General features: G+C 42.1%; 3 protein-coding genes across 3 annotated transcripts; all 3 read right to left on the reverse strand.

The window, feature by feature from the left end:
• Positions 1-143: 143 nt before the first annotated feature.
• Positions 144-1,731, reverse strand: LOC306793912 (lipocalin-like). Its single transcript, XM_079291724.1, has 6 exons — positions 1,600-1,731; positions 1,192-1,328; positions 1,012-1,091; positions 825-938; positions 612-713; positions 144-498 (listed from the first exon to the last, which is right to left on the reverse strand). Exons 1-6 carry the CDS (start codon positions 1,693-1,695, stop codon positions 479-481), a joined length of 549 nt encoding a protein of 182 aa, XP_079147850.1. The 5' UTR covers positions 1,696-1,731; the 3' UTR covers positions 144-478.
• Positions 1,732-4,025: 2,294 nt separating this feature from the next.
• Positions 4,026-6,606, reverse strand: c8g (complement component 8, gamma polypeptide; the record flags this gene model as incomplete). Its single annotated transcript, XM_079291816.1, has 6 exons — positions 4,026-4,096; positions 4,312-4,416; positions 4,582-4,689; positions 4,780-4,850; positions 5,366-5,505; positions 6,424-6,606. 6 exons carry the CDS (start codon positions 6,604-6,606, stop codon positions 4,044-4,046), a joined length of 660 nt encoding a protein of 219 aa, XP_079147942.1. The 3' UTR covers positions 4,026-4,043.
• A 2,100-nt stretch (positions 6,607-8,706) lies between these two features.
• On the reverse strand, positions 8,707-14,334 carry msrb2 (methionine sulfoxide reductase B2). The gene is made up of 5 exons (XM_079292186.1): positions 14,128-14,334; positions 10,253-10,350; positions 9,788-9,864; positions 9,355-9,502; positions 8,707-9,143 (listed from the first exon to the last, which is right to left on the reverse strand). The coding sequence occupies exons 1-5, from the start codon at positions 14,240-14,242 to the stop codon at positions 9,012-9,014; spliced, it is 570 nt and encodes a 189-aa protein (XP_079148312.1). The 5' UTR covers positions 14,243-14,334; the 3' UTR covers positions 8,707-9,011.
• Positions 14,335-14,670: the final 336 nt, after the last annotated feature.

The following is a 14,670-nucleotide window of genomic DNA, read 5'->3' on the forward strand; positions in this document are numbered from 1 at the left end:
TTTGTGCCTGTTGATCAGCCCATAGGGGGCAGTATTCATGCATTCATTGATCTGACTTCCAGAAGCTCACTTGAATTCATGATGCAGTTTTTCTTTGTGCCAAAAAAAAAAAAAGAACCACGCTGAACACTGAAAGATTCATTCATTATTTGTATTGGTTTTGACTTTATATCAACAAAACAGTAGAAAATGCGTTCATAGTGATTCATTCCTTCCCTTTGTTTCACCATCAGCCCTTTGTCGTTGCACTCTGATGCCACAGGTAATGCGTGAGTTTGAGGGAATGAGTCCTGAACTAGGATCAGGACTGGTCTTTGGTATGCAGCAAAGACATGACTAAAATGCTGAAGTTTCATTGTCTCAGGTTTGAGATGATGCAAATATCACAGTGAGCAGGAAAAAATGAGATTCCTCTGAGAAGAAAGCCGGGGACTTCCAACAGCAAGAGATGAAGGATGGAAAATAGCAGGGGACCCCTTCAGACCTCGGCACACTCAGCTGTAACAGCACAGATGAGGAGGCCAGTGAGCAAAAGTCTGAACTGTTTTCAGAAACAGTTCAAATGCATTCATGGCAAAGTCTCTGTCCAGTTGTATGTGTTAATTACATACCATTCTGAGGCAAGATGGCGATGTTGTCAGCGACGATGCCGGTCTCCAGGGAGAGCTGGGTAAACTTCTGCTGCAGGACGGCACTGGCCACAGGAGTGCGACCTGCAAACACAGAACGCGTTGTTGTTAAACCTAAACCAATTCCTGAATACACAAATTCAACATGCATCGCTTTCCCTTCAGGGAAAGCGGGTGCGACTCATCCAGACTTACTGTAAAGCTTGTTGAGGACCTCGGACACTCCGTCCTTTGTCTTGACGGTGTGGACCAGAGCGTAGTCATCGTACGCAACGTCGACAATTTGCATGTCATTGTCATTGTTCCAAACTGATAAAAGCAGAAATAGACCAGTCATGCTGCTGAATGTTTCTTGTTTGTGGCTCTTGTGTGCTCTACTCACTCTGGCTGTGGAAGGTGAAGCGTCCTGGAGTCTCGGTTTTCTTAGCAAGGTGAGTCATTCTCCAGCAGGTACCGTCAGCACTAAACGAGGGGGGGGGGGGGGGGGGTCCATTTATTTAGGATGTCTTCTACAGTAGAATCATCAAGATGTTTTCTTTTAAATGGTTACAGAATCACTCACTTCAGGTTGGCATAGGAGATGTCCAGGTCTTCTCCAGTTGGCACGAACATGGCAGTACCTGTCTTCATCCCTGCCTTATTGCTCACAAACCACTGGGCATTAGTGGCAAAGCCAACAATATACCACTTGCCTGCCATCTAAAAAAAAAAGACGGAAGGGGGTAATGAAGGACGATAAAGGTTCTTCAATCAAAGCATGGTACTTGTCTGAACTGCAGCACATATATTAAACGAAACCTATCTTCCATATAAACTACTTTTAAAAGTACAGTCTGCTCTATTAATGAAACACATTAACCAACAGATACTAATACCTCCTTACTATATTCCCTGGTGATTCTTGTAGCTATTAACTGTCAGTATGATTTGCAGTAGTCTTGAAGAAGTAATACTTGTGCCTCTTTCTTACCTTCTGCAGGTCGAAGTCTTGTACAGGCGTGACTGCGGCGCAGGCGGCCAGCACGCACATCAGGGCGCCCAGCATCCTCAGCAGTGTGTTCCTCATGGCTTCTCCTTTGTGCTTCTGCAGCGGTGAGTGAAGGAGCAGGGAGAGGTAAGGAGCAGAGGGGAAGTGGAGGCTCCTTTATATCCTGCAGAGTCCTGCTCCCCATCCCCTCCTCCTCTCTCTGTATCCTCCCCCGTCCCACTGCCAGCTTTTTTAGATTACAAAAACTTTTTGGCCTTCACTCACTGGCATGCAAACCACTGCCGTAACACAACTGGCACGTGTGGATGGAAGAGGGGAAGCAAAGGGAGAGTAGGTACATAATGGGGTTCTTTTAACTCCCCCCTCCTTTTCTCCCTCCATCACAAATGCTCTACATGCCTGGACTATCAAAACAACTGTTTGGTAAGAGTGCACATTTTCTTAGCCATATGGTACATGAGAGCTAAAGAAAACACCACTTACACAACAAGAAAAAACAAATTAGAGTCACAAATTTGATCTTTCTAGATATAAAAAAAAGCAATTGTAACCAAATGCATTCTTTTGCAGTGAATTGCATCGACAGCTGCATTGAGGAAGTGATATGTAAGAACTTCCCAATGAAAGCTCTGTTGCTTATGGTGATGTGATGGTTCTTTGCACATCATTTTGAATGTTGGTTTCATAAAACGTTTGAAACATGAGTCATTTAAGTTATGTAACAACAGGGTGAGAAGAAGAGTTGGATGAACTAAATCATCGTGTTTGACATGTAATGTTGCGTAAGCCTCTGCTTTATGTGATGAATAATACCCCCTAAATCCATCATTGTTCATAAGAATTTGCTTGATCTACAATGTGTAATTTGTAATTTGCTGACTGGCTTTGAATTCTTCGTTTGCAAAAATGTATTGATGGACTCATCAGAGCTCCTTTTTGCAGGCGACAAGACAAGCACAGACTTGTATTCAGCTGGTTCTGTAACACAGAGACCCAGAGGTGCTGGGTGGAGCTAGGAGCAGCGTTAAGAAGCCCATTTTGGTCACCTAGTTTTGTAACCAATCTCTCTTTACCCTTTTTGGGCTCCACATCTGGGCTACATTAACTCCCTCCCTCTCCCCTCCAGTCTTTTTGTCCCCTCCTCCGAAAGAAACAGAAAACATGCATACAGGCACACTTAGAACGTTAAATCTCCGCTCAAAAAGAGGGGCGGTAGCCAGCACCATCAGCTGGTGGCAGATCCGATGAGGCTCATTGTGGGTTTTTCTTTTTAACTGACAACATTTGACAAAAACTTGATTCTACTCCATTTTGTTTTATTCAGCTGGTAACAGTTCAGGTTTTCAAGACCTCACTGCAGTCTTTCATCAACGCTCTTTTGCTGACATTCCCATTTGTAAATGATACAATCCTGAGATATTCGCATGTGAACTTTGGAACACTGCAGGGCTGGAATGTCACCGTTGCACAGCTCTGCCTCCTCAGCATGTGGGGACACAGTCTGTATAACAAAGAGTGACAGGTTCAGGTTTACATAGAAGCTGTGCAGCTTTTCTAATCAGGGATTGACGATTGAATAACATGTTGTTGACCAAGTTTAAATAACTGAACACGACACAGTCTGCAGGAGTAAATGTGAAAAGCGTTTGTCGAAGGTCTCGGGTGGGTCATTGGTTTCCTTTCACGCTGCTCGCTCTCTCTCTCTTCACCCTAAATCATACTCTTCCAAACTGAATTCAATTGTAAGATATTGTTTACCTCCAAATAGCTTTTACAACATCCATAATAAAGCAATGCATTTAAGTGATCTAATAGATTCAGTCCATTCAAAATATATCTTATCCACAGCAGCACAACATTTCTTAGCAGTTCCATTAATCTATCATCATCAAACCACTTCATTCAGATTACTGTACTGTAATCTCTCTCTCTCACTGGCATTGATGTATAAACATGTCTACAGCTTAGACACCTGGTATTACCATACAAATAATTCCAGAAGATTCCACGCACATTGCAAAGAAAAAGAGCAGAAGAATACATATTTTGTCATTTAGCACCAGCACACAGCAGGAGCGCAGCTGTAAAGGTGAAATGATGATGGACATGTAATGCACTGAACCAGTGAATCCTCAGTCACTGAATAGGTTGAAATGCATGAAATATGTCTGGAGCACGACAGAGCATAGACACGATTCTGAATGTACTGCAGGGGACAATGGCCTGTGAAAACACCCCATATACACATTAAGCCTGCGAGCTACATTGATATCTAAGAACTGGAAATCATTCTCCAGAAAACCTGAATTAAAAAAGCTGTATTCGCAACCTTTGTCAGCTGCTGCATTGACTTCTGTCCATTTTTATTCGTCATAACTATCACATTTTTTCGTTATATCAAAGAGTTATGGCTATCTGTTATTTTATTACACATTAAACTTACTGATTACATGGTTCTGGTCCACAACACCACAGTGACCTAGGAGAAAAACAAGTAAACAGATCTATTTAAAGGCAGCTGAGCAGGCATGTGTGTTACTCCATCGTAATCCTTTACATCAGTCATTAATGCAATGTATATCTCTTCAAGCTAGATTTGAATCTTTACTGGCTTATTATGCCATCTTACATTTGATAATTGCATTTGCTAATGTAGTTTATTTCATTGCATTGTCCAGGTGGACACAGACGTACTGTAGGTGGGGAAAGGGAAGAGGTATGCCAGTCCAAAACCCTGTTTTTCAGCAAGCTGCTCAAACTTGGTCAGCATTGGCTCGGACAGATTGTCTACAGACCGGCCTGCATATAGAGCACAAAAACAAACATCATGACTTTACGAATGCATTTCCAAACAAACAGTGCCGTCTCATTTTAGAGTAGAATAAGAGTAGAATAAGATCAGGACTACCACCTGGCTTTGCGATGTGAAATATCAAAACAAGGCCACGTGGCTGAGGAACCCACCATAGAGCTTCACGGTGACCTTGCCCCGTTTCTGGTAGTGCATGATCGCATAGGAGTTGTAGTCCGTCTCTCCAATCACTATCTTGGTGTCCAGCTCAGGACGACCTCCTAGTTGAACCAACAGAGAGCACGGTATGCCAAAGGGATCCGTCATTGCTCTATCATTTATCAACAAGGCTTAATAAGGGAGGCACTGACCTTTAAGTGTCAGCTTGCCCGGGGTTGGTGTTACATCGTAGACCTGTAATATCTCCCAACACTGGTGATTACTGAGGACAGAAGAGAAGAGTTTGTGCCAGGTGAGATATTTGATGAAACAGTCAGTAAAAACAGGCATTATGGGTCCTCCGAAGTAGATTTGGCTTGTTGAAAACACGGTGTGTTGTTCAAAATGTTCTAGATTGTCATATACATTTAATGTTTCATAATCGAACCACATTTCTCAGCCTCAGGCCTAGCTTTCTGATGTAGCATGACAAAAAGGACCAATTTCCTCCACGTGGGCCAAATAAGGTTTACAAGCTCAAATCACAACAAAGATATTACGAAATGTCCTACAAAAACAACAACTCATTCCATTTAAATTGTCTAAACGTTTTTCCGATGATGAGGGGAAAGCTGGATGGATCTTACTGTTCTGCCTCCTTCCTGTTTTTGAGGACACACAAATCGAATCAAACATGTGGTTGAAACTTGATTTGTGGTATATTTTCCCCCTCTGCCGATAAACCACGGTACTGATGAGTCACGGTGAGCTGCATGCACAGTACATGCTGGTACTTACCGCCGTGTTTTGGTGCTAACAGATAGTGTTTGGTCAGAGGAATGCGTGAGCGTCATGACTGTGGGCTCCACCTGGGTTCCATGATTTATCAGGTAGGAGCATTTGGAGGCAGTGATTAGCAGGAACCATGTTCCTGTCATCTGCAACACATACAAGCAGGATCAGAACAGAGACAGAGGAAGAGGAAGAAGCAAGATGTTCCGCCTCAGACACAATATTTGCAATTTTTAAATGTATTTTTTTTTACATTTCACAAACAATCCTCATCGTGTAAACCCCTTCTACCTAGGATTTGCCTTATTCTACCAGATTCAAATGAACTAAAATAGAATATTTAGGGTGGCAATAACTTTCACTACGAATGAATACATCTGCTTCAAATATCCTGTTTTATTATCTTATATTATGTCACTCAAAATCCCCCTTATTGCCTAACAACAAATTGACACTATTACACAAGCATGACCGTCATGCCAACCCCCACACTAATCCATGAAAAGGCAGAATTAAACGTTTGGCGCTCTGGAAAGATACTTGCTGAAACAAGCTCCAACGCTGACTTACCGTGTGTTTTCCTCAAAGCAATGATCGTTTTTATTTTTACTATTCTGTTGAGGTAATTCTGTTTCCACTGATTATTTAGAAATTGGGTTTGTTATTGGGACATGATACCAGCATGTGAGAAACAGAATCACACTGGCAGTGTGCAAAGGTCAGAAGGCACTGGGAACTGTTTTGCTATCGGGCTGCGACTGCACTCAACTACCTGGAAACAGTGCTTTTTATATTCATTCATCAAAATAAGACATTCTCACCTTTCAGTGCCGCTTTTTCAGGAATCTTTTTCCAGCCTTGTCACAATTATAATTAGATTGGAAGTTATAAATGGTCACTGTTTGCAAAACCATATGCAATCTGGACTCTCTGCCTATCTGGCTGTGTAGCTTGATTTAGAGACGGCAATCACAGACGAGGGATGAAAAAAGCACTTAACGCACAAACAGAAATACTACACACAATAGTATATATTCTCCACCCATTCCTCCAGGTTTGTTTACCTGTTGTATGTCTATGTTCTGTGCAGGTGGGGTCAAGTCAATCGGGTCGACCTTCGGCTTCTTGGGAGGTGGTCTTTGGGGTCGCGGTCGACTCCTAGCCCCCCCTACAGCCTCAGTGGAACCCCACAGACACACACACATCAACACCACCACTGGCAGCATGCAACGCCATACTCCAGCCATGAGCACACAAGAATCAGTCCTCTTCTCCTCGAGGATGTCTCAGGTTCCCTTATCCTGACTTTTCTTTTTGCTCAACTTATTTCTTCTTTTTGTATTGGTATGTCTGTCCCCTCTGTCTCTGTCTGCAGTCAACTATTCCTAATCTGCTTTCACTCAACCTCAAACAAACAGACACGGAAGAAATGCATAAACAGAGAGAGAGTGGGGGGGGGCAAACAATGTGAAAGAGAGGATGGTCTGTTTAGTCAAATATTAACTTGGTTTACTGGCAGAGATGAGGCAGTGTGTTCATCTGAAGGCGGCAGCAATACATTATTATTAAATACTGACTTTAAAATCGAATAACCTCTACAGCATAACCCTAGAACAAACTAAATGTGCATGTATTGAACATTTTCCTTTCAAGTATACATGATTCCTTATACATATAAAACAATTGAATCTGTAAATGTGGGACTGGAAAACACACAAAGCACCGATGTCATAACTTCCTGGGTTTTGCAATCTCTACAGACGAAGATGTCTTATTAATTCAGGTCCAGTGTATTTTGATATTTCTTTAAACATGGGGAACGTGGAGGAAACACTTTGACTTTGCTTCACCCTCCGTTTTGTGCTTCACAGAGACTTAGGTGTGTGGAATGATAGGGACTCTGTGCCCGATCTAGCAGGCTTCCAGCTATTCAGAGCGGACCGTGACCCGAAGCTCTCCGGCCAATCGAAAGGTGGAGTGATCTGTTTTTATACCAACAGGGGCTGGTGTAACGATGTGGCAGTGATTCTGCGGCACTGTTCTCCTGATTTGGAAATGTTTTCCATCAACTGAAAACCCCCCCTTCTACTCCCCCTTTGAGTTCAGCTCATTCATGCTGGTCGGTGTTTACATTCCGCTGCAGGCCAACGTGCAGGAGGCAAAGCTCATGCTAGCCGACCAGATACTGTGTGAAGAGCGGATAAACCCGGTCTCTTTAGTCATTGTCCTTGGTGACTTTAAGAAAATCACGCTGTCCCTCGCGCTGCGCTGGGATTAAAGCAGTGGACCAGTGACGTGGAGGATGTTTCGGCGTGCTTGGACTGTACAGACTTGGGATGTTTTCTAGAATGCTACCAATAGTCTTGATGTGTACACAGAGGCTGTTGGGTCACACATTAACTGCTGTGAAGACAGCTAATGACCGCTCCAGGGTAATCAATAACCACGACAAACCCTGATTCACAGCTAAGAATTCAAAAGGAAGAGGCACTTAGGAGTGGGGATGAGGACAGACAACAGTACTCCAAAACTTCAACATCAGCGCTTTGAAATTGACTCCACTTCTGTCTGGAGAGGTCTCTGACAGATCACCAAATCCATGAAACGACCTGAATGTTTTACTGTCACTTTGAAAGACAATGGGACTGTCCTGACCCCATCCACCAGCTCCCCCTCCCCCACCTCAGAAGGGGCCTGCGCCCCACAACCATCTATCCCAGACCTCCAGCCTTCCCTGTCCCCAAAAAAACAAGGAACACAGGACTTCACGACATCAGACGCGTCGCCCTGACCTTGGTTAATAAGTCTTTTGAGCACTTTGTCATGTGCCAACTCGAAATCCCACCCACTCCTGGACTCTCTGCAGTTCCCCTACAGAGCCAAGAGGCCAAGGCAAAGAGCAGCCCCACCCGCCCCTATCACACCATGTGACTCTCCAGTCAACACTGTGTAGTTCTTCAGCTTCCAGGGCATTACTTATGACCCTGAGGCAGGCATGTGAAATTGTGGCGGACCCCTCCCACCCTGGACAATAAATCAGGACCAAAACCTACATCCCCAGGACAATAATTTGCACATCCCTGAACAACTTTACACTTTAACTTAGACACCTAAAAACTGCCTTAAATATGTTAAGGCATTCTTATATATTTGTTTATTTGATTTTCATACTTCATTGTACATTTCCATATTCTTATTTTTAATTATGTTTTTATACTATCACCAAGTCAAATTTCTTGTATGTGCAAACATACTTGGCAATAAACCGTTTATAATTCTGAAATGAAGACATTCATACATTTTATTTTAAATCAAAATGACCAACTCAACAGTTAATACAGGGACTTTTTTGGGGGGGGGGGGGGAGTATCTCAATTGAGGAGTCTGGAGTTTGAGTGAAGTATTTTCTGTATGTAGACTTCCCTCCAGTGCATGTATCCATTGTTACTTAACAAGAGACTAAGCTTTCTTCTTTACCAGTTTAATAAGCACCAGGATGTTTAAAATTCAATTAATAAGTCATCGATACTCACAGAAAGCTTCTCACAAGCAAACATGTTCAGCTCAATACCATGGAATTAGGTGGTCCTTCATTTTACCTGTTAAATGGACTTGTTTGAAATGAAACATAATTGTGTTTTCAGTACAGGTGCTACTCCTGCTCATCCATGTCAGGTTTGTTGTTTTCTCTGGGTTTAAATGTGAGGGCCACGCTGTTGATACAGAACCGCTGACCAGTCGGGTCTGGTCCATCATCAAACACGTGACCCAGGTGGGAATCGCACTGCAACAGACACAAACGCATGAAAGTCAGACACTAACCAAAAATACAAAACACAAGTCTTGTATTTGAAGAACATTGTGAAGGAAACTCTGAACACAAAGTATCAATGAGATGCATATTAAGCAATTCTAACTATGCTGCTATATAAAAAAAAAAACTGCACACAAAGCTATATACGCAACTATAGCACCGCTCAGGAAACAAATCTCACATTTTTACAAAGAACCTCTGTCCCAGCACTACCCAGGCTGTTGTCAGGGCGACGAATGATGGAGGCGAGGCTTTCATCCTGCTCCCATGTCCCATGAGCCTCTTTGAATGCAGGCCAGCCTGTCCCAGAGTCATACTTTGCCTCCGAACTTTTAAAACAGGAAGGAACATTTCCTCATTGAGCATCTGCTAACACATTTCTATACAAACATCAAACACTAAAATGATCTCATGGCTGAGAGAATACATTTAAAAAATCGTACAGTACTATTGAATAGAATTCCTTTATTGTCATTGCACAAAGTAGAATGGCATTAAGTAGCAATCCTGACGGTGCATCAAACTGTAATAAAAATACAAATATATGTCATGAATAGAAAATATGTACTTGTGGAGACATTTTCACACATTAACTCTAAGTTCCAAACTGCTACCTGAAAACTGGAGCCTCACAGCAGACACAGTGGTACATCCCAACTTCAGAATGCTTAAGGTAGATCCCACTAAAGGGCTGAGAACACGAACACACACACACACACACACACACACACACACACACACACACACACACAGGAGCACACATGACTAACAGTTACATGTTTTTTTTGCTTTGTCTTCTTCAGGTTTTTGATGATAATGACTTTGTAAGTACAATACAGTAACTTGTCCTTATTTGTATTTTTGCATGCTCTGTGTTTCAAGCTGAGAGCTTCAAATTCATAAAACACCAGGTTTGTAGTTGGACAGGTTGAACCTGACACAGGCCAACAATACAGTGATGAGCAAAGTCCACCAGGAACTGTGCTGGTGTATATCAGAAAACGGATGTCAGTCTGGTATAGACGGATATAATGTTGGTTTGACACAAATCGGTGTACTGATGTGCGTGTAGTACTCACCACCTCAGTCCCTTTTTCTCTGGTCACTACGTACTGTTCTGGGGTCAGTTTCTTTTGCCAGTCTGTAGTCTCGTTATAACGGGTGAGGGACTGCAGGCCTGCAGGGAGCAGAGGCAAGGCAAGGCAAGTTTATTTGTATAGCACATTTCGACAACAAGGTAATTCAAAGTGCTTCACATAAAACCATTAAAAGCATCAAAACATAAGGCAAAAGAAAAGGAGATTTAAAAACAATTAAGAACATTCATTAAAACATTAAAAAACAGTACAAGAAATAAAATGCAGTAGTAAAATGCAGAAATGCAGGAAATTGATTAATATATGAATTGAATGTGGTTCAATTAAAGGCAGCAGCAAACAGAAAAGTCTTCAATCTTGATTTAAATGAGCTGAGGGTCTCAGCAGACCTGCAGCTTTCTGGGACTTTGTTCCAGATATGTGGAACAGAAAAACTGACGCTGCTTCTCCATGTTTAGTTCTGACTCTGGGAACAGAAAGTAGACCGGTCCCAGACGACCTGAGGGGTCGGGATGGTTCGTAAGGTAGCAGCAGATCAGAGATGTATTTTGGCCCTAAACCATTCAGTGCTTTGTAAACCAACAGCAGGATTTTAAAGTCAATTCTTTGTTGGACAGGAAGCCAGTGCAAAGACCTCAGAACTGGAGTGATGTGGTCCACCCTCCTGGTCTTAGTGAGGACTCGAGCTGCAGCGTTCTGAATCAGCTGCAGCTTTCTGACGGACTTTTTACAGAGACCTGTAAACACACCGTTACAGTAGTCCAGTCTGCTGAAGATAAATGCGTGGACAAGTTTTTCCAAATCCTGTTGAGACATAAGTCCTCTAATCCTTGATATATTCTTCAGGTGATAGTAGGCTGATTTTGTAATTGTCTTGATATGGCTGTTCAGGTTGAGGTCTGAATCCATAACTACACCTAGATTTCTGGCTTGGTTTGTGGGTTTTAACATCAGTGACTGAAGCTGAGCGGTGATTTTCAATTGTTCGTCCTTGGTCCTGAAAACAATTACTTCTGTTTTATCTTTGTTTAATTGAAGAAAATTCTGGCACATCCAGTTGTTGATTTGTTCAATGCAGTTACCCAGCCCTTGTATGGGATTATAGTCCCCTGGTGACATAGTTATGTAGATTTGTGTATCGTCTGCATAATTATGATAACACACTTTGTTGTTTTTCATAATCTGAGCTAGTGGAAGCATGTAGATGTTGAACAGAAGAGGCCCCAGTATTGAACCTTGGGGAACACCACATGTCATTTTAGTCAGCTCCGATGTGTAATGAGCCACAGACACAAAGTATTCTCGGCCCTTCAAGTAGGATTCAAACCAGTTAAGTGCTGTGCCAGAGAGTCCCACCCAGATGTTTAGTCTTTCTAGGAGTATGGCATGGTCGACCGTGTCGAATGCAGCACTGAGATCTAGTAAGACTAAGACTGAACTTCTGCCATTGTCTATGTTTAAGTGGATGTCGTTGAAAACCTTAACAAGAGCAGTTTCAGTGCTGTGGTGCTGTCGAAAACCTGACTGGAAAACATCAAAGCAGTTATTTACGGTCAAGAAGTCGGTCAGCTGTTGGAAAAACGCTTTTTCAATTATTTTACTCAAAAATGGGAGGTTTGATATTGGCCTATAATTTTTCATCGTTGCGGAGTCTAAACTAACCTTCTTTAGGAGCGGTTTAATAACTGCAGTTTTTAGGGCTTGTGGGAAGACACCTGAGAGAAGGGATGTGTTTACAATTTGTAAAAGATCAGTGGTCATGCAGTTTGAAATATTTTTGAAAAAGTGTGTTGGTAGAATATCCAAGCAGCAGGAGGATGACTTCAGATGTTGTATAATGTCTTCTAGGCTTCTACGGTCGATTGAATGAAATTGTGTCATGATATTTGAATGGATGTTATTCAGAGATCGGGACAACACATATCCTGTGGTTGATGTGGAGGCACTGACTGCTTGTCTAATTTTCTGAATTTTGTCAGTAAAAAAGGAGGCAAATTGATTGCATGCCCAGGTGGATTGGAGTTCAGCAGCTACCGACACTGGAGGGTTTGTTAGCCTGTCGACGGTAGCAAATAAGGCGTGTGTGTTGTTCTTGTTTTTGGTTATGATGTCAGAGAAGAATGACTGCCTTGCATTTCTAAGTTCCAAATTATATTTGCGAAGTCTCTCTTTATAGATGTCACAGTGAACCTGGAGATTAGTTTTTCGCCACCTGCGCTCAGCTTTCCGACACTCTCGTTTCTCCATTTTGACCAGCGTAGCATTTCTCCAAGGAGATCTTTGCTTACCCGAGACAACCTTCACTTTAGTGGGTGCAATGGCATCAATAATATTTTTAACTTTAAAATTGAAGCCATCTACAAGCTCATTGACTGAGAGGCAAGAGAGGGCTGGTGTGGAGGAGAACTTCTGAATAAATAGTTCACTGGTGTTTTCAGAGATGTAACGCTTTGTCACAACCTTGGTTTGGACATTTGTGTGCAAGGAGATTGCACTGTCAAAGAAAACACAGAAATGATCAGAGAGTGCAACATTAGTCACAGCAACCTTGGAAATGTTTACACCTTTGGTGATGATTAGGTCCAGAGTGTGCCCCTTGTTGTGGGTGGGTCCTGTCACATGCTGAGTCAGATCATAGTTATCAAGGACACCACATAGTTCTATAGACTCTCTGTCCTGGGGATTATCAACATGGATATTAAAATCACCAACAATAACAACACAGTCAAAATCAATACAGATTACAGACAGCAGTTCAGTAAACTCATCAAAGAAGGTTGCACAGTATTTAGGCGGTCTGTAAATGTTTAGGAATAAAGCTTGAGTGGAATTCAGAGCCACATATTCAAAAGAACTAAAATGACCAAAGGACATCTGCTTGCATTGAAGAGAATCATTAAATAAAATAGCAACTCCACCTCCTTTCTTATGCGCTCTTGTTTCGCTCATGAAACTGAAGTTGGGAGGTGTTGATTCAATAAGAACAGCTGCACTGTTATCTTGATTTAACCAAGTTTCAGTTAAAAACAAAATGTCCAGTTTGTGCCGAACAATAAAATCATTGATTAAAAATGTTTTTCCTGACAGAGACCTGACATTTAATAAAGCTAAGTTTAATGTGGTTAAAGCTTTCTTTGCCCAATTTATTTGGACAGGCTGACGAGGAATGTATGCTAAGTTTGATAAGTTAGCATGTTTACTATTGTTTCTTCGCAGCCTCACCTTTCAGAGGTAACAATGAAGAAGTCACAGAGGAGTTTTGAAGTGCATATTGACCAGTAGAAGGACATTTTGGTCAATCGAGTACAGCCCAAGTAGACATAAATAAATAAAACATGTTTGACAGCAATCAACCATAAAACAATTAAACCCATTGGCAGTGGTGTATAGTAACAAAGTAGAAAAGTTAAGTTGTAAAGAAGTTACATTCTATTAGAATGTAAAGAAGTTACATTCTAATACAATGTAACTTCTTTACATTCTAATAGAATTGTCTTTTGAAGATGAACAGGACATTTTTCAGTTTGAAGTAATGACTGGGTTGTTCCTTTCAGTGCTGCTTTAGTATTGATTACTCAATCCTAACTCCTAAAATAGATGAAAAATATTAGAAATAGTGGAATAAAAAAAATCCCCTAATCCCAAATATATTGTTAACCCCTGCAAACCCACTCCTCTCGTTAACCACAGTACTTTCTTTGCACCAGCAAGCTGTAGCTGTGTGTTTCCTATTCTTAGTGCTTCGTGAGAAAACTGCAGCATGGTGCACCTGCGAGAGTTTGCAGCCTGAACTACTCGATAGGATAGTAACCACGCTTTAAGAAGTATCAGTAAAGAAGCCAAACGTCCCCCGGTACCTTGAGATGTGGATACAGGACGAATGCATACCGGGATCCTCCTCGGTAACACCACGGATCTGGGCGTCGCGTGCCGAGAAACCACTTCGAAGAGACGGGCGACTAAACGAGACATGTTTGCTGCTGCTGTGTCCGTCTAAAAGTCAAGTGCTGATATCAGTGGCAGCCAATTGCGCTCGCTGCGTCGGGATCGTTCATGCCGAGGCGAGTTCACGCAGGTTCTCCCCCGGAAGATCCACGCTGTTAATATGGGTGACCCGGTCAAAAATCACCCCTCCAGCTGAGTAGGTTAAAGTGGACAGGGTTCGCTTGGTGCAAAGGGCAAAGCAAATGTGTAGCAGTTTTACTGCGTGGAAAAAAAGATGAATTGGGGGAAACAATTTGGTTGGTGAGGTGCTCAAGTCAATTCTATTTATACAGCCCAATATCACAAAGTTGCCTCAAAGGCCGTTGAACCACATTATATTTACCTTAAGAAGTATGTTACACATTTTTAAACAAAACTTTTAGTGTTGAGCAGTGAGATCATTGTAAACTAAAATG

The sequence above is a fragment of the Melanostigma gelatinosum genome, assembly GCF_949748355.1.
Source record: "Melanostigma gelatinosum genome assembly, chromosome: 20".
NCBI classification, from domain to species: Eukaryota; Metazoa; Chordata; class Actinopteri; order Perciformes; family Zoarcidae; genus Melanostigma; species Melanostigma gelatinosum.